General features: G+C 42.6%; 1 protein-coding gene across 6 annotated transcripts in view; it reads left to right on the top strand.

The window, feature by feature from the left end:
• The window catches only part of SAXO1 (stabilizer of axonemal microtubules 1), a 121,493-nt gene extending 96,428 nt beyond the window's left edge, over nucleotides 1–25,065 (top strand). For 3 of the 6 annotated variants that reach the window (XM_065530481.2, XM_005581661.5, XM_074017415.1), the window contains 3 exons: nucleotides 1,059–1,238; nucleotides 10,225–10,427; nucleotides 22,495–25,065. In XM_065530481.2, coding sequence (XP_065386553.1) covers nucleotides 1,216–1,238; nucleotides 10,225–10,427; nucleotides 22,495–23,498 — 1,230 coding nt within the window. In that variant the 5' untranslated portion in view covers nucleotides 1,059–1,215 and the 3' untranslated portion in view covers nucleotides 23,499–25,065. The remainder of the gene's footprint in view (nucleotides 1–1,058; nucleotides 1,239–10,224; nucleotides 10,428–22,494) is intronic. The other 3 variants (XM_074017416.1, XM_074017417.1, XM_074017419.1) reach the window with 2 other exon arrangements.
• The last annotated feature ends 2,120 nt before the right edge of the window (nucleotides 25,066–27,185 follow it).

The following is a 27,185-nucleotide window of genomic DNA, read 5'->3' on the forward strand; positions in this document are numbered from 1 at the left end:
ATCTATTTATCATTTGTTCAATTCATCCCTAGGCATAAATTTTATTTAATCATTCACTTATGCACACAGTCTTTCATTCAATAAATATTTACTGAATGTGCTAGTATACAGTAAATATTTACTGAATGAAAAATTCAGGATATGATACATAGAGATGTACATCATGTACAATGAACAGTGGACAAGGTTGAAAAATGTACAATGTACATGTACAGTGTAGCAGTGAACAAGGTTGATAAAGGCCCTGAGCGTGACAGATGAGACAATAAACAAACTCGCCAACAGACATGCCAATCACAGGTAGCTGTAAGTGATGGGACAGGCACACGCAGGGTGATGGGAGAAAATATGTGCACACGCAGGGAAGATTGGTGGGGAGACAGGGTGCAACGGCGAGGTGGTTCCTGGGTATAAGATGATTGGGGAAAGTCTTTCTAAGGCTGTAATAACTGAGGTGAGACCTGAAAGAATGAATGAGGGAGACTTTCGATGTGAAAGTGGTTTCACATAGTCGGTGGTGTTTGGTGGACTCAGAACTGAGGTGGTTTTGCTTTAAATGATGTCATTTGTGTACACTGATGATATTCTGAGTTGACTCAGGAGTCAACCAGTTAGAAAAGACACTGGCTGGCCCTATTGGAGAGCCTTAGAGCACCCTGTTGGGTCAGTAGTAAGCCCTGAATTCCTGGGCTGTTGGGAGACCTCAGGGGAGGACCTGAGGCAGCTGGGTGGCACTCGGAGAGCTTGGGGACACAGCCATTTCTCTGTTATAGTATGGAATTATTTCCATGCTTACACAAGCAATGTGGCATCTGTAACAGCTTGTGTGTAATTCTGTGATCCAAGGAATTTTTATTAACCAATTGTAGTTACAGACTACCTTTATATTCTGGCCACTTCACATAGTTTAGTGGAAAAAAGTAAGGGTTGAATTCTGGTCTTCAGTGTTGGCAGTCATATGATTTTGCAGTCTGAGTCACATTTGGCAGAAGTACTCTTATCAAATTGAATTTATTTCTCCCAAGAAGGTAATCAACCTAACTCTGTGTCTTTTATAGGCGGCATCACTGTCCACATCTCCCTACCAAGATTTATGATAAAACAGAGAAACCATGTCTTCTCTCCGAATATACCGAGAACTACCCTTGCTATCACTCTTACCTGCCCAGAGAGTCCTTCAAGCCAAGGCGGGAATACCGGAAAGGGTCTATACCAATGGAAGGCCTGACTACATCAAGGTGAGGGCAAACAGTGTTAATGTATGCAGGTACATACAACACTAATGTAGTAACATGCTGTGCTAACGTATAATATTAATGTGTAGTGCTAATGTATTAATATGCAGTATCAGCATGTAATATTAATGCCTTAATGTACTATGTCTCTGAGAGAAAATCCTGCATTTATGAGCCTTCTCAGTTTGTTCCAAATTTTCTGTTAAAGAGAAAGGATTCTTGCTTGCTGAAGTAAAGGGTGGGGAAAGGCTGGATTAATTTATATAATAAAGGATTGGAGGTTAAGAAAAATATTTAAGGGATGGAAAGAGTGGGGGATGTTGCTGAAAAGCAAGTTTTGGGCTTTGTTACATGAAAAGCTCCAGGCCAGCTTGGGTAGGTGGCGGGTGGTGGTGGTGGTGGTGAAAGAGAACTTGGCAATAGAGAAAAAGTAAGCTTTTTTTTCCCCTTAAGATTATGCTGTAAATTTTGAATTGGGGTTCTCCTGAATGTTCTTCAAGAAATGTGAACAAATAATGTTTTTCTTTTAAATTATTATTGACTCCCAAACTAAGGTTGTTTAGTTCTGTAAGGAGGCTGAGCCACACAGTTCAGTATATTAGTGTTGCAGAGGTGTTTGTACTGAGGGGGTGCAGAAAAGTTGTCAGTTCAGAGTTGTTCTACAGGCAAGGCTCTTGCAGATTCTGCTGTGGACAACTCAGTGAGTGACTTGTGACTGGTGATCTAGTAGAGCAGAAACATCTTTGAGTGCAGTTGGGAAGTCTCAGATTGTATAGTTTTGTCCTCAGCTGAGCCCTGAAAGATTGATGTGTTCTCTGCCTTCCCTGTTCTTCATCCCTGTAAAGGGCAGGGTTGCTGTGAGGTGGAGATGATGGTGAATGTTGACTGTTCCAGCACAGTGCTTGCACATCAGTGCCTCAGACTTGGTGACTTTTCTTCCTATTGTTCCCCTTTGGTTCATAATTTTGTGCTAGTAAAGGTCCCAGATGGTTTAGGTGAAGCAGAACCATTCTAATTCATTCTGCCTTCAGGTTTGCTCCAGAATAGGACTGGAAACATCTCTTGAGACTGTGAGTTGGAGGTACTCTTCTCTACACAACACTGCCATCTTCTAAATCCACAGGAAGTCCATGTCTGGGTAATGGGGTAGGAGCACCCACAATGGGAGAAATGGAGCCAAAGGATTCCTGAGCTTAGTGGAAACCACTGGACAGGGGCTTGAGAATGAGAGGGAGTTGAGGGCCTTGTCTGATGCTTGAGTTGAATCAGGCCACTTTTTAAAAATATTTTTTTTAAACAAGGTTTCCTTCTGTAGCCATGGCTGGAGTACAATGGTGTGCATCGCTCAGTGCAGCCTTGAATTTCTGGGCTCAAGTGATCCTCCCCGCTCAGTCTCCTAGTAGCTGGGACTACAGGCATGGGCCACTATGCCCAACTATTCTTTAAACTTTTTGTAGAGATAAGGTTTTGCTATATTGCTAAGGCCAGATGATTATGTTTATTCTAACCATTTATCTTAAATGATTTGGTTTAAACAGTGTTTCTGTTTTGGAACACTCTGGTTAAACAGAGTGTTCCAAATCATCTTAAATGATTTGGTTTAAACAGAGTGTTTCTGGGTCCTGATGTATTAAAACATTGTAGTTTATGCAGCTGTTTTTTCAACCTATGATTTATTAAACAATATGAACACTAAAGTTTGGGCTTCATTTTGCCAGGAAAACAGTATTCTTTGTCTCTGAGAATCTGAAGACCATAATAAGAAGTGTGAACCATTTCTGAGCATTGCTTTTGTTTTAGGAAGCCCTGGACAACACCGAGTAAGAGTCCTAGGCACCTGTATAAGGGACATGTAATCAGTAGGAAAGGATAAGAGTAGTACTGAGGGGTGGCTTGCAAATATCTTGTTCGGTCTCCAGGGGTGGGTCTTTTTATCTCTTTATATCCAGTTTGCAGGAAATGAAGAACACTTTGTGAGATGTCTAGTTGGCTTCAGACATTGATATATTTCCTATTCTGAAAGTATAGACGGGGATGATTTGAAGGTTGGTTGGTGCAGGTTGCTTTGTTAGCTGCCCAAAGCTTAGGAGAATGAGGACAAACCCTTGGTCTAGGGCGGAAGCCCTGCCCCAGCACCTAGCTCTGAGGCCCCCAGATGCAACTCCAGATAGCCTCCCTTCTCCTGATGGTGCTTCGCTAAACAAAAACTTACCCTCTGACCTGTCCTAAATTATCCTTGCCTTGTGTCACTTACAACAATAAACATATCACCCAGAAGGCCCCTCTGCCTCTCCCGGAGCCAGAGTAACAATGAATATCATGTACCTCAAGTGTGGCTAAAGTAGGGGAAAGCAGACTGTGCAAGAATTTCCAAAATAAGCTGTTAATGAACATAAGGGCCTTAAAAAGAAAAAGTGGCAGGATCAAGGTTATACACAGGGAGGAAAAAGAGCAGATATGGATCTCTTTTTATTTCCTACCCTAAAAAGAGAAGTAAGGGGGCAATGAGTAGAAGACATCTGTGTTCTCTTTTCTACCACAATTTCATTATTTCTCCACCCTGTGCCTGCCATGACGGGCACTATTTTTCGTAGATTGAGAACAAAATTATGCCACTGTCAGGAAATGTAGGGAAGCTACCATCTGGTGTTTCCCTGGAGGCTTACAGGGGAAGGGATGCGGCAGCCCCGTGTCTGCATACCCCTGTGTCTGCACGGATTGTCGTCACCCCTCTGCTCTTAGAACTCTTATTACTGGAACATCCCACCCACTTCTTTATCTAAACATTGACCTTGCTTAGTTTCTGATGTTGGACGTGAGGCTCCCACCTGCTGAACGAAAAAGTCACGTGGTCCAGGGCTTTGCTGAGTTTGGTGATTAAGCCCAGACACACACACAAAAAAACACCTGGTTTCTGGAAAGGTTATCATCCCAGCGTGAGGCATGATTACAGCTGCACACAACTCTTACTGACCATAAATCTTGGGGATTTACAGCAGGTGCCATGAGGGGAATGCTTGTGATTTCCAGGCATTTTTAGTGTGAAACTCTTTCTTGCAGCCCTTGGTAATTCTCTGGTGTAGAATCTGCCTTTAGTTCAGATAGACCTGAGATCAATTTATGAGTAAGAGGTTTGCACTTCAAGCCTCATTTCCCCATCAGCATGGTGACATGTAAAACACTGGGAACCCAATTTGAGACATTCTGTTAGCTAAGCCAGCTCCCTAAAGATGGGCAAAATGAACAGCATCGGAAGAAAGAGGTGAGTCTTCAATGGTGTTGGACCTTTATCCTAAAGGGAGTGGGACCATGGGTAGAGTGGAATGGAGGCACAGAGTGAGGAGATAGAATTGAGTTCAGACTCGATGGGTGTGGCTGAAAGGCAGAGGGCAGGGAATTGGTAGCATCAACTCTATCACTTATTGACAAGACTGCTTGGTAAACCAAGGAGAGTAAGGGAGGGAAGAGCTAAGAGAGAAAGGGCATTTGGTATCCTCTCCAAAGATCAGGAAAGAAACAAGAGAGTTAGTAGCAGTCTTGAGTCTTGCACTACCCATTGAATTTTGTATATATATATATATTTGTTCAAATAGATACTTGACTCTCCTACTCAGAGCTGTACCTCTGGGCATATACTTAGCCTCCATAGCCTGGGCCTGAGAATTAGTGTGAACACAATGCAGATAGAGTTCTCGGCACTGGACTTGCTTGGGCAATCTCAGAGCCTTTGAATTGTCTATGCTGTATTTCTGATTAAATTTGTAGACATTTTGGCCGTTATTTCTTCAAGTAATTTTTCTTTCATGGATGATCTATTCATTTCTTTTCCCCAGTCTTTTCTTCCCCTCCTCTGTTCTTCAGATTGGATAGTTTCTATTAATCTAGTTTAAACTTCACCAACTTTTTCTCCCTTATCTCCATTTTGTGATTTAAGCCCATCCAATGAATGTTCTACTTCACATATTTTGCAGTTTTAGAATTTGCATTTGATTCTGTTTTTATCTAGTTTCTATTTATTTTACCTGATTTCCTATTTTTTAATTCATTATGGCCTTACTTTACTTTCCTTATTGAGCATGGTTTAAAAAGCTACTTTAAAACCCGTGTCAGCTAATTCCAATGTCTGGTCTGCTTGGAGTTGGTCTCCATAATTATCTTTTTTTTTTTTTTTTTTTTTTTTTTTTTTTGAGCATGGGTCAGATTTTGGGTTGATTTTTGTACAGTAAGAATGTTGTTATGTTGTGGACACCTTAGATACTTGTATGCATTGCTCTAAAAAGTGTTTTTATCTTTGGCAGTCAGGTAACCTGATTTGATTTACAATGCAAATTCTGTGTCTTGGCTGGCAGCTCAAATCTCACTTCAGTTCTTTAGCTTGAAATCTACCCCATATATGTGAGGTCATGCAGAGATTTGGGCCCAGTTTATGTACAGAATTGAGGGCTTCCTGTCTTTGGCTCTCTCATTTCCAGGTTTCTTTACCATTTTCCAGCAACTGTGGTTGCCTCAAACTTGGTTCTCTTTTTTTTTTTTTTTATGAGATGGATTTTCACTCTTATTGCCCAGGCTGGAATGCAGTGGCACCATCTGGGCTCACCGCAAGCTCCGCCTCCTGGATTCAAGTGATTCTCCTGCCTCAGCCTCCTAAGTAGCTGGAATTACAGGTGTGTGCCACCACGTCTGGCTAATTTTGTATTTTTAGTAGAGATGGAGTTTCTCCATGTTGGTCAGGCTGGTCTTATACTCCTGACCTCAGGTGATCCGCCTGCCTCGGTCTCCCAAAGTGCTGGGATTACAGGCATGAGCCACCATGCCCAGCCAGCCCTCTGGTTTTGTAGTCAAGAAAAGATAATCAATAGAGATCTGCCTTTTAGTTGCCCTGCCTGGCACAGAGTGGAGCTGACCTTTAGGCTAGAAGCTTTGAATCTTAAATAGTTAATGGAAAATTAAGCAATGAAGCCTCAAACAGTGCCATTTTCTGCTTCCACCTGTTGGCTCTCTCCAGAATCCACCTTTTTAGAGCTTTAACGTCATTTGAAATAGTTTGTCTGGAGTTTATATGAAGTGGTGACAGATATTTGCCTCAGCCTTAGTAGGAGTTGAGGGGCTCAGAGGGCAGAGGAGAAGACAGGTGCTATGTAACTTGGATGCTGGAGTGCATGGGCTTGGAATCCCATCTGTTATAGTGAAGGTAAGGCAGACTCTGTGTCCCATAAGGACCAGGGGCATGAATCAAGCCCTGTGATTCAGCCAAGGATCTTTTGCAGCACATTGGGATGGACTCCCCAAGCTGCCTAGGATGGGAGAATGGTTTCTCTAGAAGTGTGCCTTTTGACATTGGGAAGTTTGAGAATTACCTGTAGAAGTGACAAAGTCAAATCAACTGACAAAGAGCAGAACCCCATGGAGGAGATGGAGAAAAGATCATGAGGAGTGGTATTGCAGAAGTCAAGGGAGAGAGAATTGAAAAACTGAGTGAGAGGATGGATGCTTTGAACAAGCCCAGTGGGATAAGGATGAGAAGCAGCGGTTGGGTCTGGAAAATAAGTGATGCTTGGAGTATCCAGGAGTTAGGGGAATCAGATTTGATGGGTGGGACATGAGGAGAGGAAGGCAAGTCTGTACTTGTAGACAACACTTTCCGGAAGAGAGAAGGGAAAACCGGAGGAGAATGGAGCCCAGTGAGGATTGTGTCTTATTTTGCTCTTTACCTTTAAAGCTGGGAGATAACACTCAGTGGAGAAAGGAGGCAGTAGGGAGGAAGAGAGAAAAGCATGGCCTAGGAGATGGTCTATAGATGAGGTTCCCGAGAAAGAGGGCAGGGGTGAGAGAGGTTGGCTTTGGCCAAGAGGAGGAACTCCTTTTAAGATGGATTCCATTTTAATATAATTGATTACTTGGATACACTAACAAATCTTGAAGTTTGCATAAATAAACATTAAAAACAGGTTTTAAAAATGTGATGCATGGCCCTTTTGTCATGGTGAAAATCTTCATTTCCCACTGCAGGCTCGGGACCCTAGCTCACTGTTAGGTTATTTCCTCTTTCCTTTTGTCGGAGTCTTGTCAAACACCTTTCTTCAGCTTTGCCAAATGATTTGAAGTCAAGTTGTTATGACTTCCCCAGCAGGACCACTCCAACCTTTCACTTAACTCTGAGTTTAACTCTTGGCCTTCCCTACTCTATAACTTTTATAGCTACTTACCAAAAAGAAACTTACTTCTCTCACCAGTTTCTTTTTCTTGGTTCACGTCACATGTGCACAGAGACTGGGAAATGTACCACAGAAAGAGAGGGGAGATCCAGTGTTCTTAAAAAGAAAAGCTAGTTAGTTTGAGCAATTCTGGGAAGACTAAAATATAGACTTTTCTTTTACGTGAATTTAAAAGCTGTAAGATTATGTGTGATTGGGGACATGCAGTTATGTTGTGGTTAATGACAGGTTTCAGTGAATGTTCTCAACATAAAAACATAATGAGGAAACACATAAATTCTGATTAAATTCACTCCTAAGCCACAGTAACTATGTTTAGGTAGGTTATAAAAAAGTCAAACTTTAAAATTTTTCTTCTCTTAAGAAGTAGATATTGCCTCCCCCCACCCCCCCGTAGTCATTTGCCTTAGTTATAGCTGATCAATAAATTAAACCATAGAGGAATACTTAGAAAGGAACTTAAATTTTCTACTGGAAAAGATGATTGGCTTTTGTCTTCGGGAAACCAATTTCAGAATGGTCTGTGAACTGGTGAATTTGGTTGTGGGCTTTTGTCTGCTCTTTTCCAGTAGAAGCCGTGGGAGATGGGCAGTAAATGTGCTTTAGTTTTCAAGAGGCTGGCAGCCTTTGAAGGGAGGTTTTTGCGGCATCCCTGAGAGGAAGCTGGTCCTCTTGGTCAGAGTAACTGAAGAAGAGCCTGCCATCGACTCTGGGTGCAGGGTCCCCGAGAGTGGCAGGCTTACAGCTGGAAAGCATTCCTAGGTGCTTTGAGGTTGGGTGGGCTCAGTGCAGCAGCTCAGGCACCCATAGGCACCCAGCTTTGTTCCTCATTGCTTGCCCTTGGTACCTCCTGATACTCCCTGGAAATGAATAGGGTGCAGGCTTAGGTAGCCATCACGGAACACAGGCTTTTATAAGGGTTTAGGAATGTGTGGTCTCAGGCTGCCTTGAAATCTGTCCATCCCTTCTGGGAGTGAGGAGAGCTCAACTTCCCTTGGGAGCACTCCCTTTAGAATGTACACTCTCTGACCAAGAGTCCCTTTCCACTCAGCTGGTTTTCAGATGAAGTTTTCTGGGCATTTCCATTTGTCTTTGTAGCCTAAGGACTTACCCTCTTAGTTCCCTGTTACAATTGGTTTAGTGCTGAATAGACACCAGGGTGTAGTACTTGTTCATTGAGAACAGTAGAAATAGGAGCTGACCCTTGGCTTCTTGTTCAGTCCATTCCCTCCATAAGCCCCGATATACACAGTCAGCTTCCAGACACTTCAGGCTAACAGCAGGGCCCCTACGAAGGAAGTCCAGGCTGAATGTCCTATAACTGCTGCTAAGATATATTTTTAAATCTACCCAGAGGGTGTTAGGGGAGTTCAACTGAAGCATCTCCCATTTCCTCCTTAGAGCCCTAGAGAGACTAATTCTCCTGCTTCCTAACTTCCTCCTCCCATCCCACCAAGCATTTTCAGGACCCGGTTCGGGTTTACTGACAATCATGTGTATAATTCACGCAAGACAGGTTACAGTGGAGCGTGTTACCTTTGCTAGTCAAGCATGGCTCAGTAATGCTGCTCCAGATTTTGGCCGGGAAGTGGGTTTTATTGGTGTTTGGGCCTAATGTTTTCCTGTCCGGAAACCTTCCCCTTCCCTTGACAGGGCTGTTCTGGCAAGCACCATCAGGGAAAATCTAACCTCCCTTTGTCCGGTTGAATAAATGGGTTCCAGGCAAAAACAGTTCGTTGTGTGAAGCAGACACCCTTCAGAGGGAAATGTTAGCATTGAGAGGTGGGAAGTTGCGAGTGCCCTGGAGGGCAACACAAGTCTGAGCTAAGCCCTGGCTCCTTAGGGCGGTTCCTGGTGGGCATTGCAGTGAGCATCTGGGCCTTTTTATCTGGGATACTTTGGAGAGGGACTGCTTCCTGTTTAGCGAAGACCATTATACTTTTTCGATCCTGTTGTTTTGGTACTCCCTGAAATAATGCGGGCGCTGACACCAGATAGCAGAGAAATGAAGGACTTAGGGTCTCCAATTATTTCGCTATTTTCCTCTTCTGGGTTTTCTGTAGGCTAAGCAGAAGAAGGAGATAAACATTAGCAGGAGAAGCTTTTGGGAACACAGAGAAGGTGGTGGAGGTACCTGAAAGGAAGTTAGCTCCACAATGAAGGGGTTGGGTGGAAGGAAGGTGGAGAGCGCAGGAGTAGAAGTAGTGACATTGTGGTTGGAGTGCAGGGTGCTCAGGTGGGGTGGGGATAGTGAGAGACAAGGGTGAGTAAGGCAGGAGCCAGGTCCAGAAAGGCTTATAAATTATGCTAGGAAGTTGAATTTTGCCTGGAAGAGTTTTAAACTGGGGAAAGCCATCTGATTTCTATTTAGAGAGTTTATTCTGGCCACATTATGGGGATTGAATAGAAGTGGTAGGGATGAAGGAGGAAGCTCAGGTGGCAGGCTGTTACCTGATCCAAGTGAGAAATGGTCAGGGTCTGGACCAAGGGGAAAGAAAAACCAATGGGGTGCAGGGGCATTGGTGAATGATAGGCTCTGGGGCCGTGAGGAAAGGAGGTCAAAGATGTGTACAGGTGTCTGAGTTGGGTGAGACATAATTGATGGTACCCTTCCCGAAGGTGGGAAATAGAGGAGAAACAGTTCAGGGGAGCGGGGAAGGCAGGTAGAGTAGAACATGACTTCTCAGCAAATGTTTATAGAGTTGGGTTGAGCAGAAAACATAAGCCTTATTGCAAGCCAAGGACCCCAACAGCATGCACTTGCTTCCTTACAGGAGAGATTTTGGGCCTCACAAAGTGGCACCAGTGAAGGCCCACCAGTATGACCAGTTCGTCCCAAGTGAAGAGAATATGGATTTGCTCACGACGTATAAGAAAGATTACAATCCCTACACTGTCTGTCGAGTGGACCCCATCAAACCTCGGGACAGTAAATATCCATATAGCAACAAGATGGAGTATTTGCCTACTTATAAAGGTGGGAGAGCACAGAGGGGCAGATTGGGGGAAGGACAGGCTGAGCCTGTGTGCGGGCCAGGAAACGTGTTTAATGTGCAAAGTCACTTAGTGCAAGAGTTGGCAGGCTACTTCCTACGGACCAGATCTGGCCAGCAGCCTGTTTTTGTATAGCTGGAGAGCTAAGAAAGGTTAAACATTTTTTTTTTAATAATTGAAAAACAAATCAAAAGGCTATCATTTGAGGACTGTGAAAATGATATAAAATTCAAAATTCAGTGTTCATGTTTTATTAGAACACAGCCATATTCATTCACTTACACAGTATCAATGGCTACTTTTTGCACTATAGTAGCAAAGTTGAGTAGTTATTGACAGAGACACCACATTCTGTGAGACATAAGACACTTAACACCTGGCTCTTATACAGAATATCTGCCAACCCCTGCCTTAGCTTGCAGTTTGAATCCTATATTGGGGGAAGCACTTCAAGTTCAAGCTAAGTTAGTTTCTACCATTGATTAAGTGATTGATTCATTCACGTGTTTAAAAAATATATCATTCACGTGTTTAAAAAATATATCAAAATGTAACATGCATATGGAAAAGTATACAATTTATAATTATACAGATCAATAAATTTGCACTGAACAAATCCATGTAAACAGTACCCAGATCAAGAAATATAACATTACTACCCCATTTCTGTCACCCTCCCCAACGAGAACGTAACCGTTATTTTAACCTTTAATACCTTACCTTAAATTAGTTTTGCCAGTTTTGAACTTTATATAAACAGGATTGCTTCTTTCTTTATTGAGTATCTATTGATATTACCTACGAGGTGTGGTCCTAGAAACTGAAGGAAGCATAATGGCCTGCCCTCGACTTTCTGGCCTAGCGGAGAGACAGGATATGTGGTCATATGTGTTGTGCTAGCAGACAGCCACTCTATGGAGCTCAGCTGCAAAGACTGAGACCATGAGACTGGAGACCAGGTTTGTCATCAATAACTCATGCTTATGATACCCACCTTTGCCCTAGGAGGACATGCTAAACAGTTCACAGACCTCTCAATGCTGTGAAGAGAGGGGGCCACTTTTCTTTAGTCAAGCCAAGCATTTAGGGTGAAGATGGTGGTGGAGGTAGTGAGGTTGGAGGGATGTGAGCTCCTAGAAAGGCCTCTAATTCTGTCATCCTGGAGGACCCTGTGCCTAGTTGAGTTTCTCTGAGTCTTCCAGGAACTGAGGACTGGATTGGCATGGGCCTCTTCAGCAATCTGAGCTCTGCCCTTTTATTTTCTTTAGCTTCCTCCTCTAACACTCACCCATGGCTACTTTTGGTCGAGCCACCTTTTGTCAGCAGTACAAAAACTGATTAATATTCTGAATGTTATCATACCCCGAAATGGCCCCACTTCTGAAGCCTTTGTGCACATTGGCATCCTGTCCTCTGAGCTTGTCCTCTTATCTCCTCCCACCATGCTAGTCCTTGGCCCTGTTGGGACCTCCAGTCCATTGACATCTCAACCCTCCCTCTTACCACCAGCCCCTCCTGTGTCTGTCCCCCCCCACGGAGTCTACTCCATGGCCTATCTTTGGAGCCCATCTGCTACTGATAGCCAAGACTCCCTCTCTCTTCAGCCCTTTTGCTATTTCCTCCTGGCAAAGCCGTAATCCTGTTTTCTGCATGTCTATACCTGGGCACACACCTGAGCATATATCCAGTCTTGTCAGCTCTTACCCATTTTCCACAGAAAGGGAGCAGAGCAGTCTTCTAAACATGGCCATCTGATGTGACCTCTCCTGTGTATGAAACTCCTCAGATAATCATTTGATAAAATCATTATTTTATCAAATCATATGATCCTATTATGATAAAAACCCAAACCTTGACTGCCTCCTCTGATGCCTTGGAGGTCCTGATGTCTAAGCCCATCTGCTCCAGCCTCAGGGCCTTCTTTCAGGTCCCTTCCTACATTTCTTTTCTGCTTCAGGGCATTTGTTTAGCACATGTGATGTCTTCTACATAGAATCCTTCTGCTTCCTTGATCGAGCACTTACCCTTTCAGCTAGCAGCTGAAAGATCACATTCTGAGCCCTTCCCTATGTCAGACTGGATGCTATATGGGTGCCTTGCACTCCCCTGTCTTGTCATTCATTGTGTACTTTTAATGCTTCCTATAATGGCCAGGCTGTAAGCTCCAAGGGGCAGGGATCTGTTTGTCTTTTTCTTTGCCAATTACCCTCTCACAGCAGGCACTACACAGGTAGTCCATACAACCAGGTGTATGACCGTGGGCAGGGTGTTGGGGGGCACTTTTGCCTCTACTGAATGCATTCTTCTCCCTTTTAATCCAGTGTTTACAAGAAGACCAGAAATAAGGCACCACAGACATTGAGCAAGTGGGATAGAGGAATGAAACTGCAGTAAGCGCTTTCCACCATTGGTGGAGGGGATAAGGGACTCTGATAGGGCATATCCAATGGCGGACTCACCTCTCCTCTACACTGTCTTTGTGTGCCCTGTTGGTTTATGAATCTTAGTATAGGGAGAGACTCTTCAGAGCTCCTGCCTGTCAGTTCAGTTCCTTGTCTTCCACCTTTCCCTAGGTGCAGGGAGAGGTCCGCGAGTGAAAAATGCTCCTTGCTTGTCTTGGGGATTGGCAAGGATGGAGGAGGTCTACATGTAGTATTTAAAGAGAAGTCCTCCCTACTTATCCCCAGGAAGCTACTTACCACTCAACACACACACACACACACACACACAAACACATGCATGCATGCACCCCACCACACCCCACCAGTACTCTTTAATCTCTTTCACTGCCAGTTTCCCCTGTCTCTCCCTTTGTCCATATAGCTACATCTCAGGCTGTCCTCTTCAAACTACAGAAGAGTGAATATTCCACAGCTTAAACTGAATCATGGCTGACAGGGTTTGGCTCTCTGCCCCCACCAAATCTCATGTCAAATTGTAATCCTCAGTGTTGGAGGTGGGGCCTGGTGAGAGGTGATTGTATAATGGGGGTGATTTCTAATGGTTTAGCACCCCCCTACCCCCTTAGTACTGTATAGTGAGTGAGTTCTCCTAAGATTGTTTAAAAGCATGTGGCACCTCCCCACCTCCCGACTCACTCTCTCTGTCCTGCTCCTGCCGTGTAAGATGTCTTCTCATGCTTTGCCTTCCACCATGAGTAGAACTCCCTGAGGCCTCCCCAGAAACAGATGCTACCATGCTTCCCGTATATCCTGTAGAACCATGAGCCAGTTCAACTGCTTTTCTTTATAAATTACCCAACCTCAGGCATTTCTTTATAGCAGTGCAAGAACTGACTAATATAATGGCTGACTTCCCTACTGACAAAGTTAAAATTGAGAAAATCCTATTTTCTTTCTCACTTTCCTCAAACTTCTGGTACCTGTTAACTGCTTGCCTACTTAAACAGAGTTGATAAATGAACACCAGTCAAGTCTCAACTGGACTGCTCAGAACCAGGCATGCATAGATGGACAGGGTTTTTGTTCTTGGAACATGTGCATTTGAGGTTGGATTTCATATTTTCCTCTGCAATTCCGATTTTAAAACAAATCAGTATGTAGCTAAAGGAAACATATTTATAGTTAGATGAACCTATAGGTACCAGTTAGCAACATGTGTGTCTTATGAGGTTTTTTTTGTGAATACTACTTTCTTAGTTCATTTGTGCTGCTATAACAAAAATACTTGAGACTGAATAATTTATAAATAAGACATTTATTTCTCACAGTTCTGGAGGCTGGGAAGTTCAAGATCAAGGTGCTGACAGGTTTGGTGTCTGGTGAGGGTCTGTTCTCTGCTTCCAAGATGGTGCCTTGTTGCTGTGTCCTCATGTGGTGAAAGCCAGAAGAAAAAAAGGGCCTCGGCTGGCTCCCTCTAGCCATTGTATAGCAGTGCTAATCCATTCGTGAAGGTGGAGCCCTCATGATGCAATCATTTCCCAAAAGGCCTCACCTCCTAATACCACAATATTGGGGATTGAGTTTCAGCACATCAATTTTGGGGCACATTCAGACTATAGCAAATACTTACATTCTATTAGTTGAAGTGGTTTATTTGTTCTGTCACTCACCTGTGATGGAAGGGCTTCCCAAACTGCCTTAAATGCCCAACATCTGTATTCCCATCATCAAACACAGGGGATAACACAACAAAGTGTGTCAACTGAGGGAATCAGTGGATGAATGGTTCTGAGCCATTGTTTACAAGGGTGTTGTGTCAAGTGAGGGAATCAATGGATGAATAGTTCTGAACCATTGTTTACAAGGGTGTTGTGTCAAGTGAGGGAATCAGTGGGTGAATGGTTCTGAACCATTGTTTACAAGGGCTCCAGGTGACAGAGGTTGGAACATCTACACAAATCCCTATCCAGGCTATTACCCAATGGGTCCTGGCCAGGAGCAGAAGTGAGGATTGAGAAGGCCCATGCCACTTACCATGTGGTTGGATCAGTCCTTAATAACCCCATGCATTTGTGAGGGGTCACACCCTTATCTCTTGGTATATCACCCCTTGGGTGACTTGTTTGTGCTTTGTGAAAATTTGCTGATTTAGTAAGTCTTTTCCATAACAATGTTCGTGTTTTATGACCATACATTGATTCTCTTCCTCCTCCACCACCCAAAAAGAAACCAAAGACCAAGGTTATTAAATACATGTTTCAATGGTTGCCATCTAGATTTTGTCTATATACTCTGCTTACATTTGTTCCACAGAAAAAATATGAAATCTTTTTTTCCCCTTTTCACTCTATGGCCAGCACCTTTACTGGGGTCCAGAAAACCACCAATAAAATATGCTTTAGCAGCATTTGGTTGTAATTTGTGACATTTTCAAAACACTGTGCAATTGGAAAGATTGAGAGTGTAATTACTTGATGCTCAGCTTTAGGTTTAGCTTTTTTTTTTTTTTTTTTTTTTTTAAGGCACATTATTGAATGGAATCCGTTTTAAAGAAGTTCTTGCCAATTACCCACATGACACTCTGGCCCTGAAGGGCTTTACTGGCGTGTGAATAGTTTGTCATGTGAAATTCTGAGGTTTTTCAGGGTCCTGTGGAGGTTTTTGGTAATAAATGCTGGGTGGAGGAAGTCGGGAGTCTTGGATAACAATGTGGTTTCAACTATATTGTTGGGTATCAGAAATCACATGAGGCAACTTTGAGCTTAGAAACCTGTTTTCTTAACACTTCATCCATCACAGAAGAGAGCCAGAAAAGCCCTGTCCTCCCCACCCCCAAGTACCTTGAGGCAGTGTGTAGGTTTCTACAGGTAGATGCCTCCATTTAAGTGAGGCCTAGAGTCTGGAGGCGGGGGTGGGGAGGAAACATGTGGTTTATATTCAGCAAGATGGTTCCCTCCAAGGCCCCCTAATGCTTTCAAGATGCAGATAGAGCCATTAATAGCTCTTGGAGAAAGAGTAGATTTTCAATTAAGATGAAGCCAATTTTGGATAAATAGTTGGTAGTATTATCAGCCTAAAATAAACTGAAGAGTGTGCTGGGGGATGGGTGGTGGGGGTAGATATCAGGACTTCTGGAGTGGAGGAGTAAGGAGCTTGGCAAATCCTCTTCCCAAAAAGCAATGACAAAACTGGACAAAATGGTGAAAATCAACCATTTCTAGACTCTGGAAATCAATCACTGGTATGCAAAAAATTGAGAAGCATTTATTAAAGAAAAACTATGGCACCTTGGTTATTAACACTAGGCGTCTGTGATGTTTTATTCTGGGGCTGCTTCCATCACCCCATCCCCACCCCCACTGTTTCATCTGTGTAGTGGCTCTGCCTGAGCAGGCTAGTCTGTGGAAACAAGCAGCTCTGCTGTCAGTGGGGCCTGACTTGATTGGGAATACAGTGCATACCCAGGGGTTTCAATAAAAACAGCAGTGATCTTAATGGCAAGAAATCAGGGAAGACAACTTCTGAGTTAGTCTGAGGCTGCAGTGCTCGTTGTGGCAACCAACAGACCAGCAAACCAGCTAGGAATTTAAGAAGGGAGATCCAGAGAATGAGATAGGCACAGTGGATCTTGATAAGCTCATATGTGTTCCTGGTGGTCTGGAAGGCTGTGCACATGGGCAAGGCTGTGTGCAGGCTCAAGGGCAATCAGAGTGGAGCCTGTCTATCAACTCATCATCTCTGGTTGAGTAGTCTGGAAGGCTGTGCACATGGGCAAGGCTGTGTGCAGGCTCAAGGGAAATCAGAAAGGAGCCCATCTATCAACTCATCATCTTTAATCATCCCCGGTTAGGCCTAGTTCTTGTGCAGGGAAGACATGAGAAAGCCCAGTAGGAAGTAAAAGCCAAATCAGACTTATAAACTGCCTGGTCTTTCTATGTGTTTTTCCTAACCCACACACAGTTCCATTGGCAAAGTGTGAATGCCTTACTGGCTTAAAGTTCTTAAGTTTAACTTCTGACCAGTCATGGCTGACCACTAAACTATGCTGACAGAGTGACCCTTAGGAAGTCAGACATGTTGGCTCACATCTGTAATCCTAGCATTTTGTGAGGCCCAGGTGGGCGGATCACAAGGTCAGGAAGTTTTGTTTGTTTTTGTAAAAATACAAAAAAAAAAAAAAAAAAAAAAATTAGCTGGGTGTGGTGGTGGGTGCCTGTAATCCCAGCTACTTGGGAGGCTGAGGCAGGAGAATCACTGGAACCCAGGAAGGTGGAGGTTGCAGTGAGCCAAGATTGTGCCACTGAACTCCAGCCTGGGCAACAAGAGCGAGACTCCATCTCAAAACAAACAAAGTAAAAACAAAAACAGATTAAAAAGAAAAAAATGAACAAAAATATCAGTGGCCATACACTGCAGGGAAGATAAGACTCTATGGAATTAGTGCAGGTAAGCCACTAAACACAAGTAAAACCAACTCCCAGTGGGGATCAGAATCCAGAGTTGCTGCAGCATATTATCTAAAGTGTTGAGTTTTACACAAAAAAATTGTAAGACGTGAAAAAGGGAAGTATGACCCATGAATGGAGGGGAAAAAGCAGTCAACAGAAAGTATCTCTGTAGGATCCCAGATGTTGGACCTAGCAGACAAATATTTCAAAGTAGCTATTATAAATATGTTCAAAGAATAACAGGAAAGTATGTTTAAATAAATAAAAGTATGACAACAATTGCTCATCAAATAGAGAATATCAGTAACGGGAAATATTAAAGAACCAAATGAAAACTCTGGAGTTGGAAGGGCAATAACTAAAATAAAAAATTGATTAGAGGGGCTCAACAGCAGATTTGAACTGGTATAAAAATCAGCAAAAATGTGGATAGTTCAATAGGGATTCCCAATCTGAAGAAGAGAAAAAAATTAAGGGAAAAGTCCAAACTCAGACTCATGGAATACCATAAAGTGTACTAACATACTCATAATGATGGCCCGAAAAGGAGAAGAAGGGGCAGAAAAATGTTAGATTAATTGCTGAAAGTTGCCAAATTTTATGAAAAATGTGTATTAATACATTCAAATGGCACAACCCAAATAGAATAAGTACAAAGAGATCCACATCTATTCACAACGTAGTCAAATTTGTTGAAAGCCAAAAACAAAGATTTGGAAAGAGGCAAAAAAATGACTCATCACGTACAGAAAAATGACGTTATTATTATTTTTGAGCTGGATTCTTGCTCTGTCTCCCAGGCTGGAGTGCAGTGGTGCAATCTCGGCTCACTGCAAGCTCCACCTCCCAGGTTCACGCCATTCTCCTGCCTCAGCCTCCTGAGTAGCTGGGACTACAGGCGCTCGCCACAACGTCCAGCTAATTTTTTGTATTTTTAGTAGAGATTGGGTTTCACCATGTTAGCCAGGAGGGTCTGGATCTCCTGACCTCGTGATCTGCCCGTGTCAGTCTCCCAAAGTGCTGGGATTACAGGCGTGAGCCACTGCGCCTGGCCCAAAAATGACATTATTAATGGCTAAATTCTCTTCAGAAACAATGGAGGACTGAAGGCAGTTGGTTGCATATTCACAGTACTGAAAGAAAAAAGTCTATCCTCCAAGAATTTCATATTTAATGATACTATGATTCAATAATGAAGGCAAAATACAGTCCCAGATAAAGATGGAGATAAGTTATAGCTACCTAGCTTGCAAGAAGTACTAAAAGAAATCCTTCAGGCTGAAAGGGAATGATACCAGATGGCAGCACAAAAGTAATAAAGTATATTATAAAAAGTAATAAAGCATACTGGTAAATGTAATTAGGTATTAAATATATACTTTTATTTGTTTTCTTCTTAAATCATTAAAAAGGTAATTTTTCTTTTAAAAGACAGTTACAGACTCAATATTTATAAAACTATGGGATTCTGGGAATTTAAAGTTGGTGTAACATCAGAAAACCAATTAATATACCACATTAATAAAGTAACAGAAAAAAGCCACTTGGTTGAGAGAACGCATTTGACAAAGTTCAACATTCATAAAAGCTCTCAACAAGCTTAGGACTAGAAGGAAACTTCCTCAGCTTGATAAGGGGCATCCACAAAAAAATCTGTACTTGTAAAACATCATACTTAATGTGAAAGAGTAAATGGCTTCCCCCGATTGAGAACAAGGGCTAGGATGTCAGCTTTCACCACTTCAACTCAATACTGTATTGTAGGTTCTAGCTAGTGCAATAATGTAAGAAAAGCAAGCGGACAAGTAAATGTATCCAGGTTCGAAAGGAAAATGCGAAGCTGTCTTTATTCTCAGACAACATGATCCTGTGTGCAGATAACCCAAAGGAATCCACAAAAATTACCAGAACTAATAAATGAGTTCAGCAAGATGTCAGTACTGAACAATATATAAAAATCAATTGTTTCTATATTCTAGCATGGACAGTCAAAGTGGAGTCAAGAAAACTGTTCTCTTTCTAATAGCCTCAAAATTAATAAAATACTTGGAATAAAATGTAAAAAAACAAGTGCAAGTCTTGTATGCTGAAAGCTACCAAACATTGCTGGGAGAAATTAAAATCTGAACAAAAATGGTGGACATTCTGTGTTCATGGATTGGAAGATTCAGTACTATTAAGGTAGGGTTGTCCCAAGTTGATCTGTAGATTCAATGCGGTTCCTATCAAAATCCCAGCAGACTCCTTTTCCTTTTTAGAACTTGGCAAAGTAATTTTAGGTTTTATGTATGAAATCAAAATAAACTGGAATAGCTGATAGTATTTTTGAAAAATAAGAACTAAGTTGAAAAACTTAAACTTCCTGATTATAAAACTTTACTATAAAGCTACAGCAATTGAGACAGTTATACTGACATAAAGACAAGTAAAATGACCAATGCAACTAAGCTGAGAGTACAGAAATAAGCCTTTGTGCCTATTGTGACTGACTTTTCGCAATGGTGCCTAGGCACTTCAGTGTGGGAGAGGATAGTCTTTTTGATGAATGGTGCTGGGATAGTTGGATATCCACATGCAAAAAGATGAAATTACCTCATCCGAACTCAAAAGAGTCAGAAACCTAAATGTAATAGCTAAAACTATAAATGTTTCAAAGTAAAACATGGGAGAAAAATCTATGATATCTTGGGACAGGCAAATAATTTAGATATGGCATCAAAAGCATGATTTATTAAAGATATTATATATGGGACTTTATTGAAATTCAAAACCTTTGGGCACTTAGAAACCATTAAGAAAATGAAAAGGGTCAGGTGTTAGGTGAGTGTTTTGTTAAAATAATAAGAAAATGAAAAGAGAAGTGATAGACTTGGAAAAAATATTTGTAAATCACATACCTGGTGTAAGATTTGTATTTAGAATATGTAAAGAATATGCAAACTCAATAAGACAATCTAATTTTAAAATGGGCAAAATATTTCAATATTTTACCAATGAAAGCACGTGAGGAGCTAACAAGCACATGCAGAGATACTCAACATCATTAGTCATTAGAGAAATGTAAATGACACTGCAAGATACTACTAAATACCCATTGGAATGTCTACAATAATTTAAAAACACAGATGGTAACAAGTGTTGATGAGGACATGGAGAAGTGAGAATGTTCATACATTGCTGGTGGGATGTAAAATGGCACATCTACTTCCTCACTTTGAGAACATTTGGCAGTATCTTTTAAAAAAAGCTAAAGATAAGATTTTTCCATACAACCTAGAAATTTCAGTTTAGTATCTACCCAAGAGAAATGAAAATATATGTTCACACACTTCTTGACAAAGGCTCATAGCAGAATTTTTTTATAATAGCCAAAGAGTAGAAACAACTCAAAGTGTCCATCAATTGGTGAATGGATAAACAAAATTTGGTATCATGTAATATTCAACAATAAAAAGGTGTAAACTACTGATATAAGCTACAATATGGATGAACCTCAATTACATTCACTAAGTGAAAGAAGCCAGATGCAAAATGCTACATATTGGGTGATTCTATTTATATGAGAAGTCCAGAAAATGCACAGATACAGAGACCAAGAGCAAATTAATGGTTGCCTGGGGTTGGAGATGGGAGTAAAGACTGACTACAAATGAAGATAATTGGTACATTTGGCATGATGGAAATACTCTATAACTGGATTTTGGTGATGGATATACAACTCTATAAAAGTCACTAAATTGTGTACTTAAGATGGTATGTTTTATTATGCAAATTAGACTTCAATAAAGCTGTTACAAATTGTGCCTGCGGACTCCACTAGTGTTGGTGTACATACCTAAGGCTCCTCGGAAGCTGCTTTTTTTTCTAACCTTTAGTAAAGTGGTAAGCAAGAGAATTCCCTATAGATTTAGAAGGGCTCACTAGCACTACTTTAAACCTGGTAATTTATGGGGCCTAGTGGGGCAACCTAGGTCTTGGATGTCAGTCAAGTATTTTGAAAGAATGCCAGCAGTGCCAAGGCAGTTGAATCACATGGTTTGTCGTCCCATTTTTCTCACCTAGACGTTCAGTCTTAGTGCTGGCCCTGAGGGTCTGTGTGATAAAGTCAGTTTCAAAGGCTTACAGTGCTGTCTGAAGACAGTGTCTGGTCCTCAAGATGCCTGGAGGCCATCTCTACTGCATATTTCCTTGGAGTCCAGGCCTCCCTTTGTGTTGGCAGTTCTAGCCCCACAGCAGAGGTTCCTCTTGAGATGGACATCTAGAATGGCCAATTCTTTTAATTCTTCAAACATTCTGAAGTTCTTTTCCTCCTGCAAATCTTCCCTTTGATTATTTTTTTCTTTCACCTTTACTCTATCTGGAAATATAATGCCCTTAAGTGTGTGATATGAGGTATCAGAAGAACATGGCTTTGGAGTCAACAATACGGTTTAAATTCCAACTTAACTCGCTAGCCATGTGACTTTCGGGCAAGTTTCTTAGCTCCTCTGAGCCTTGTTTTAGAAATCTGTAGAATGGAGAGAATCATGCCCATCACAAAGGGTTATTGTGAAGATGAAACAAGATCATGTATGGAAAGACTTGAGCACAATTGACTGACATGTAGTTGGTATTCCTTAATTGTTAGAACCAGAGAGTAGAGTGGGTCAGATCGTGGGCTCTGGGTCTGAATTTGCATTTGTGCTTTTTCACTTCTAGCCAAGTGAGCTGGGACAAATTCTCTCATTTTCTGTGCATCTGTTTCTGCATCTATAAAACTGGCATTGATAGTACCCACCTTATTAGGACAGTCTGAAGATTAAGTGAGTTGATATATAAAGCACTTAGAACACTGCCTGTTATGTAATAAGTTTTATACAAGTGGCAGCCACTTTTCTCTCACCAGCCAATACAATGCCCTATTCCTTTGGAGTAGCATATTTGATATATGTGGATTAGATGTGAGGATTACAGGGACACAGTGGGCTGTCACCCCACAGATGACCAGGTAGGCCTAGTTCGTCTGGCTGGTGGCCTGCCAGTGGTGGGCTGTGAATTGCCTATCTCACTATATCAAGTGGTAGCAGGGATGTGCTCTGTCGTTCCTTTGTCTCAAAGACTACTTCATTGGAGACTGGCTTGTGACCTTCGGGCTCTGTAGAATATATGCAAGTTGGTTGACTTGATTTATTATTAATTACCTCTTCTGCTTTAATTTCAGCTGATTATTTGCCTTGGAACCAACCAAGGCGACAGCCACTTCGTCTGGAACACAAATACCAGCCAGCATCAGTCAGGTTTGATAATAGGACCACACACCAGGACGATTACCCCATAAAAGGCCTTGTGAAGACTGTGAGCTGTAAACCTCTGGCCATGCCAAAGCTCTGTAACATCCCTTTGGAGGATGTGACTAACTACAAGATGAGCTACGTGGCCCACCCCGTGGAGAAGCGCTTTGTGCACGAAGCAGAGAAGTTCAGGCCCTGTGAAATCCCCTTTGAAAGCCTTACCACTCATAAACAATCCTACCGGGGCCTGATGGGTGAGCCTGCTAAGAGCTTGAAACCTCTAGCCAGGCCCCCTGGGCTAGACATGCCTTTCTCTAACACCACTGAGTTTCGAGATAAGTACCAAGCTTGGCCAACGCCCCAGATGTTCTCCAAAGCTCCCATCACCTACGTCCCTCCTGAAGACAGCATGGATCTTCTGACAACAGTGCAGGCCCATTACACATACCCTAAGGGTGTCCCAGCTCGGTCCTGCCGACCTGCACCTCAGATTAGGAAAAGCGGTCGCTTTGAAGGCTCTTCCACCACGAAGGATGACTACAAGCAGTGGTCCAGCATGCGCACAGAGCCAGTCAAGCCCATTCCCCAGCTGGACTTTCCCACCGAGCCCTTGGACTGCCTGACCACCACTCGGGCCCACTATGTGCCCCACCCACCTATCAATACCAAAAGCTGTAAGCCTCATTGGTCTGGCCCTCGAGGAAATGTCCCTGTGGAAGGCCAGACCACCTACACCATCAGCTTTACTCCCAAGGAAATGAGCAGGTGCCTAGCTTCATATCCTGAGCCTCCTGGCTACACCTTTGAGGAAGTGGATGCTTTGGGACACAGGATATACAAGCCGGTTTCCCAGGCAGGCTCTCAGCAGAGCAGCCATCTTTCTGTGGATGATTCAGAAAACCCCAGCCAGAGGAAGTTGGAAGTGTCAGCCTGATTTTGAAAAATTGTAATTTAGGAATTACACAGTACTTTTAAAAGCAGACAACTGAGAATTATTTGTTGGACAAAAAAAAGAATTCCCTAAAATGACAGAAAAAAACAAAAAACAAAAAAAACCTTCACCACTTCCAGAGCACTTGAATAAAATGAGAATTACTTGACTCAGGGAAAATGACATTTAATCACCGGCTAATTAATTCCCCTTAACTTCTCCTTTACTGCATCCCCACTCCGTTTCAGGTTCTTTACTTTGTGCTTATGGAATCAAAATTGGTCTCTGAGGTTTTCTCTAATCCAGATGTATTTTATTAATTTAATCATTGTATGAACGGACATAATGATTAACCCTTGCCAAGTATGAAGCACCAAAGAATAAATTTTATTTTGGGGGGAATGAATCTGTAGCTCTGTGTGTTTACACCCATGTGCTGGCTGTGCAGACATTAGTCTGTATTGCTTGGGACCTTTGGGAAATTTTACGTTAGCATCCCCACTGTGTGTTAGTATTGGTGGAGGTGCCTTGGGCCTGGTCTGGGGTCTTGTTTTGGGTTCTCTGTGTGCAGGGCTGCTTCACAAAGCATCCTTCTACCTCTTCACTGCATGACATACCAGCAAGAATACTGCTGTTCGATGGGGTGTGGATGTCTTTGGTCACAGGTGATGGAGGGAAAGAAAGGGAGGCAGGGATGCATGAACCCACCAGACCTCTCCCCAACCCCAAGCCAGTACAGGCTATGATTCCAGGGAGAGGAGGGAGAAAAAGCAGCCTTGGCAAGCAGGCAGTCAACACCTGGTCCTTGAGCTGTGAGCAAAAGCTGTGGGCTCTTCTAAATGCTCAGAGCCTGGAAGAAATTGCCCCAGGCTGGCCTGGTTTCTGGAGAGCCTGGATGTGCTTGTCCTAAAATGACAGCTGTGACCAGACCTGTGGCAAAGTTAGACCCAGTGGTGAGCCAGATTCCACCCTGGAGTTTCTCTCTTGAGCCTAAGGTTTTTTACCACGTTTGTTTCTAAGGCCAAGTAATTTAAAGCTATTTTATTTATATTTTTTTAATTGAGCAAAATTGAGGAGGGACTTTGTTAAAGAGGGTCCCATACAGCCAATTAACTTGCAGATTTTGTTTTTAATTGGGCAGAATTGAGGAAAGACTTTGTGCCAGTTAGATGAGCTCATGGGTCTGCGTGAGCCTCACAGAGGGATGCAGACTTCAGTCTGGGACACTTGACTCTCTCTAGTTCACAGAAGCCTAAAATACACTTCCTGGTCTCAGGGAACTTGGGAGCAGCATGGAGAAGGTGAGGGGAGTTCAGCTCATGTCTGGAGCCTTGGGCTTGGGCTCAGGGCCTGGTGGAGGGGCCAGGGGTCTGTTCCTTTCTATCTAGGGCTCTGTCTTTCCATGGCTGTCACCCACCTGACGCAGGCCTCACAGGTCCCCATACCTTGCATCCTCACCATGAGCTTTGTTTTCATTGTTGGGTTGACATCTATGTTATTTAATCCTCTCATTGGTTTGTATGGGGTCTGAGTGCCTGCCTTTAGGGGTAGAGAGGCTCAGAGTGGTTAATCACCTTTCCCAAGGCCACACAGCACAGAGCAGCAGAGCCAAGGTCAGAATCCAGGTCTTCTGACCCATGGCTCTTCCACAACACCAGGCACCTCCCATCTTCTGTGTCTCAGATCTCCTGGCTCCACAAACTACATCAAACCACATTCTGTCTGAGCCTACTGGAGTTCATTAAGCTAAAGGATTACACTAAGAAGGGTAAGTTTTATTATTACTACTTTGTTTTAACAAATCAAAAAAAAAAATTGACACTTGATTTGAAAAGCCAAATGGTGCTAAAATGCTTATAAAAATACAGCAATCTCTGATGTCCCAGCTGCTTAGCCTTCCCCCCATTGATATTTCCCCAGAGAGAACAGCTTTAAATTATCTATTTTGATAATACTTCTATTCACATTCCTAAATAATATGCATATACTGCTATGTGCTGATTCATCGACTTTAGACATGATTTGTTTTGGCAGATGAGGAATTTTGGTTCTCATACACCCTCCGTTTCTCGCCTCTCGGTATAATTATATGACAGTGTTTGGTAACATCAAGGCTAATAAGCTTTCCTAATGTTATCAATTGCCAGGAAGGGAGGAAGCTCAAGGATGGGATTGACTGGCTGACCGAGGATCACAGACCCTGTTGGAGTGAAGAATTTTGTCTGAGCTCTGCCTTTGTAATGAGGCCATCTTCATGGTGACCCCAGGCTGGAGAGGCCGCCCTACAGCATCCCTTCCTTGCCTGTTCCTCTTGGTCTTAAGAAACCAACTCTCCCCCTACTACCTATTTATTTTCTTTTTTTTTGGCTTCCAAATTAAAATGTCCTTAATATTATGAAAGTGATTAATACAAGTAAAACACTTAGAAAATACAGAAAAAAAAAAAATACAAAGCGCCTATTTGGGGCCTTGTGAAACATGGTAGTGAAGAGCATGCATGGTTTTTGGAGTCCAGACCTGGTTTTGCACCTTGGCCCTTGCCACCACAAGCTATGAGAGCTTGGTCAAATTCTTCAATGTGTGAAAATGTGGATAATAGCAATCCTGGCTTCATGGTTTTGCTGTTTGGATTGATTGATAGTGTATACGTCAGTCACTTAGCTCTGACTCACAGTTAACTCTCATTAAATGTAGATGAGGATGAGGAAGACAATTGCTGAACTGAAACTGGCTGAATCTACTTATGATTTCATCAGTCAGTGTTTACAAGTGTGCAGGTAAGGATAACTGCTCATTTTTTATTTTATGTATTTTACAAAATAAAATATATGTGTTTTTTCCTTATACAGGTAAATTAGTCTTTAGTTGTTTTGTGTCAGGGTTGCTAACTGTGTTTCCTAGAAATCTGGTTTGAGAAAGCAGCTGAGCCACGAGGAGGAAAGAGGAGTTGAGCAGATGGGGCACTGGTTTTCTCCTCATTTCTCATCTGAGCACCTTCTTAGCAGGTCTGTGTGTTGTGCTTCCATATTGAGTTAGCGGGTAAAAGGCTCTGTGATGAAAGGACACGCACACACATGTGCACGCACTGCCCTATACCTGGTATGATCTCATTCAACAAATCTGACAATGGGAAACCTTCAAACATGTAGTCTTCTCTCAAAAATGTGTGCACATGCTTATATTGCATATTGTCCACTTAGGAGAATGAAGTGGGAGCTTAATCACCTACCCTAGCCCAGGGTTCCCAAAACTTTAGGTGTGCCATTAAATAAAAATGACTAGAGGTCAAAGATATTAATATAATAGAACACAAGGCAAAAAGTTTTATAGCTATGCAGGAAAACTTTCAATGCAGGATCGAGTAGGTTCTTGGGGATGAGGTTCTGGGGCAGAAAATGAGAGTTGAGCTTTTACAACTGAAAGATAGTGAATTCTTTTCCATCAGAGGAAAGGACATTCTCTAGTGAGGTTGATTGGCTGGGAAGAGTGGGCTTTGTGTGGAGCCCTGGGCTGGCTGGAAGTGGTCTGCTGGTTTAGGGTATGGTGGCCAGGGGCATCCGTTGGGCATGCAGTCCTCTTAAGATGGTGGTATCTGACTACCTCAGGCTGTGGGCAGGTCTGCCATCCTGTCAGCAGGCTAGGTGACCAGGGTGGGGCTTGTTGTTTGGTTCACGTTACACTGGGGCCACC

Source organism: Macaca fascicularis, chromosome 15 (genome assembly GCF_037993035.2).
Source record: "Macaca fascicularis isolate 582-1 chromosome 15, T2T-MFA8v1.1".
In the NCBI taxonomy this organism is placed as follows: Eukaryota; Metazoa; Chordata; class Mammalia; order Primates; family Cercopithecidae; genus Macaca; species Macaca fascicularis.